This window comes from Vigna unguiculata, chromosome 10, assembly GCF_037176805.1.
Source record: "Vigna unguiculata cultivar grain cowpea cultivar isolate G323 ecotype 2 chromosome 10, ASM3717680v1, whole genome shotgun sequence".
NCBI classification, from domain to species: domain Eukaryota; kingdom Viridiplantae; phylum Streptophyta; class Magnoliopsida; order Fabales; family Fabaceae; genus Vigna; species Vigna unguiculata.
Window position 1 is genome coordinate 8,728,084 of NC_140801.1, and position 2,857 is coordinate 8,730,940.

The 2,857-nt window shown below is 33.2% G+C and overlaps 1 protein-coding gene across 2 annotated transcripts; it reads left to right on the forward strand.

Annotated features, from left to right (window-relative positions):
- Nucleotides 1-2,857, forward strand: LOC114165838 (protein FAR-RED ELONGATED HYPOCOTYL 1). Of its 2 annotated transcripts, none has more exons than XM_028050436.2 (3): nucleotides 1-206; nucleotides 1,542-2,212; nucleotides 2,553-2,857. In XM_028050436.2, the coding sequence occupies exons 1-3, from the start codon at nucleotides 169-171 to the stop codon at nucleotides 2,627-2,629; spliced, it is 786 nt and encodes a 261-aa protein (XP_027906237.1). In that variant the 5' UTR covers nucleotides 1-168; the 3' UTR covers nucleotides 2,630-2,857. The 2 variants fall into 2 exon arrangements, with proteins under 2 accessions (XP_027906237.1, XP_027906238.1); XM_028050437.2 differs by having other exon boundaries at nucleotides 10-200.

The window sequence follows — 2,857 nt, forward strand, 5'->3', positions numbered from 1 at the left end:
TTCTTACATATTTTTTGTTAGAAGATGAGTACATAGAAATTAGTTAATTTATCTCGAAAAAAGGATAAGAAAAGGACAGTAGTGTGGAAAGTTGTCAAAACGAGCATGGTTCGTCTCTCAGTTTCTCTTTCTGAGCTGTGAAGACCCTCTTTGATTTTCTAGTAAAAGATGGAAGCAGATATTCACAACCCATCTCAAGGGTACAGGTTTGGCAATCTGGGATTTTCCAAATTTTTGTTTTTCTTCTCTTTTGTGATCCTTTTTGATCTCTGAATTGTTAAAACCCTTTTCTGCTTTTCATGTCAGATTTGATGTTACTGTTCCTGTAATCACCTGTCTACTGTTACGTTTTTTGTTTTAAGGATTTGAGGAACATGTACTGAGAATCTATAAAAGAAAAAAATCGAAGAAGAAATTGAGATAAATTAAAATTATCGTATGAACAAGCTCATTTGTACAACTATAATGAAGTTTTCTCAATTTTTTGCTTAAATTATGCATTTAGTTTATAAGGAAACTGATTTTACCTTTTTAGAAATCTTTATGAGAAAACTCCTCTAATCAAGATCAGATGTTTGTGGCTTGTAAATTGATAAAAGGGTTGGGGCTTTGGCTTGGTTGAATACAGTAAAGAATAACAAGACTTTGAATCATTCAGTTCAATGCAGTGTACAAACAATGGAACTCTGTTGTCTGCGTGTTTGGATAGTGATTTTGATGATTATATGTTGAAGTGTTTAGATTTTGTTGCATACTATGTGGAATAGAGCTATTCTGGGAAGTTCTTAACTAGTGATTGAGGTTTTTTCTTTTCTCTTTTTTATGTAAACACATGAATTGGATGCACAAAATGGCTTCCTCCACTCTTTATTGTGTTTTCTTTTTGCATTTATTTATGGTCATAAATAGAAGATATTGCTGTCAAGAATTGTTAAATTTTTAGGGTTGGAACCTGTAAAAAAAGCTGTTACATGCAAGATTTGACCTATACTATATTGTACACTTCATACACAAATTGAGTGTAATATATAAGGTTATACATGAGTATTATCTGACTTATCATATACACTATAAGAACTTTGTTTAATCTCCATGTCATTGATCATTATGGCATACAAGACATTCCTTTTCAAATCAGTTGAGAAATTGTAATTTTTGAACTGAAATTATAGAACATTCCTTTTCAAATCAAATATGCTTCATAAGGCCAATGTACTCTTGAACCTAATGTGTCACTACACACACTCTTAACATTGACTTAAACATGATAAATATTGTATATGAGAAATTTTTTTCCACAGTTTGGAAGTTAAACTTAACTTAACCTTACAAAACATGCTTATAAAGTGAAGTTTGCATCTACTTATATAATATAAATTGGTTTTATCTCTAATCAATGTGGGACTTCCAATACACAAGAACCAAACATAATGGAATAGTAATGATTCATTATGTTTAAGCTCTAACTAAACATTTTCTTTTAACTAAATGTGAGTGCTTCAAATTCCAACCTCTCTTAATGATTCATTTGTTCCTTTCAGATTTTGTGTTGATGGAGTACACCACAAGGTCAACATTATTGAATGGAACAAGAAAAGAAAATTCCAAAGTAATCAATTGGATCTGCTTAGACCAAAGCATAAATGCTGGGTTGGGAATTCCCCTTCTGAACATGCTTCAACGTTTGATGATGAAAATCCTGCACTAGAGAGCATGCAGATTTATGTTCTTAAGGGTAGAACAGATGCAGAAAACTCAGAAGCTGACTCTGTCAAAGACAGCAACAGCAACTGTTTATCAGAAGATTCCATTACTTCCATGTCTGTAAATGAAGAAGGTAAACTTGTTGCCGAATCTGCAATGGCATACCAACATGGGAGACCTTCCACTTTGCTTGGTAGGGAAGATTACAGTGCCAAGGATAATCACCACACTTTAGATGATTCTGCAGCTGATAAGGGATGCACAGGTGAAGCAGACACATTTCATGACAAAGAATGTGATCCATCTTATCATTATGCTGATTTACAGGCTCTGAAGAATCTTGAGGAAAAGATTTTGGAAATAGAAAGCTGCAGAGATAACTTGCTCCAAGAATATGCTAAAGACAGTACTGAGGAGTCCACTGATATGGAATTTGAAGATCGTTTAACTAAAAGAGAAAGCCATCACAAGTATGTCCTTTCATCCGGAAGATGGGATGTAAACCAAGGTATGGAAAGTGATAACCGTCTAAGAACGTCTTTTACTTTATATTACGAAAATGTTATCGCACCCACATCTATGCCGGTTTTAGTGATAATCTACATAGAAAGTTTTATCATATTTACAACTCTGTCACCGCATCACTTATTTTGCCAGATGAATTATAACTGACATAATAAGTCGTCATAAAAAACTGTTTTTGTACTAGTGTGCCTTCTTGACGGTGAATGTTTGTGAGGATGGGATCATTTTATGTTCATTGAAATTAGTCGCTAGAATATGTGTTCTGAACATCAAATGTTCTGTTCATAATTCCTAGGTTGACAGTGTTATTTTTTTGGTTGCAGAGGCTCAATCAGGTACAACAAGGGCACCAACAATTGATCAAGAATTTGAGCAGTACTTTTCTATGCTTATGCTTTAGCATATATTACTTACAAAGGAGATAAGTGTATATATGTATTTTTTAAATGGGTATCTTCTATGTATTGCTTTATGAAGATTTACTGAACTTCTAATTCTGCTGGCTTTGTAACATCATAAGAAGGTAGTGTGAGGGTGCTTTTTTCCTTTTCTTATTTCTGATCCTCAACCATGGATTATCTGTAAAAGGAGCTTATTTTGTTTACTTGTTTCATTTTTTTAGGCTTAA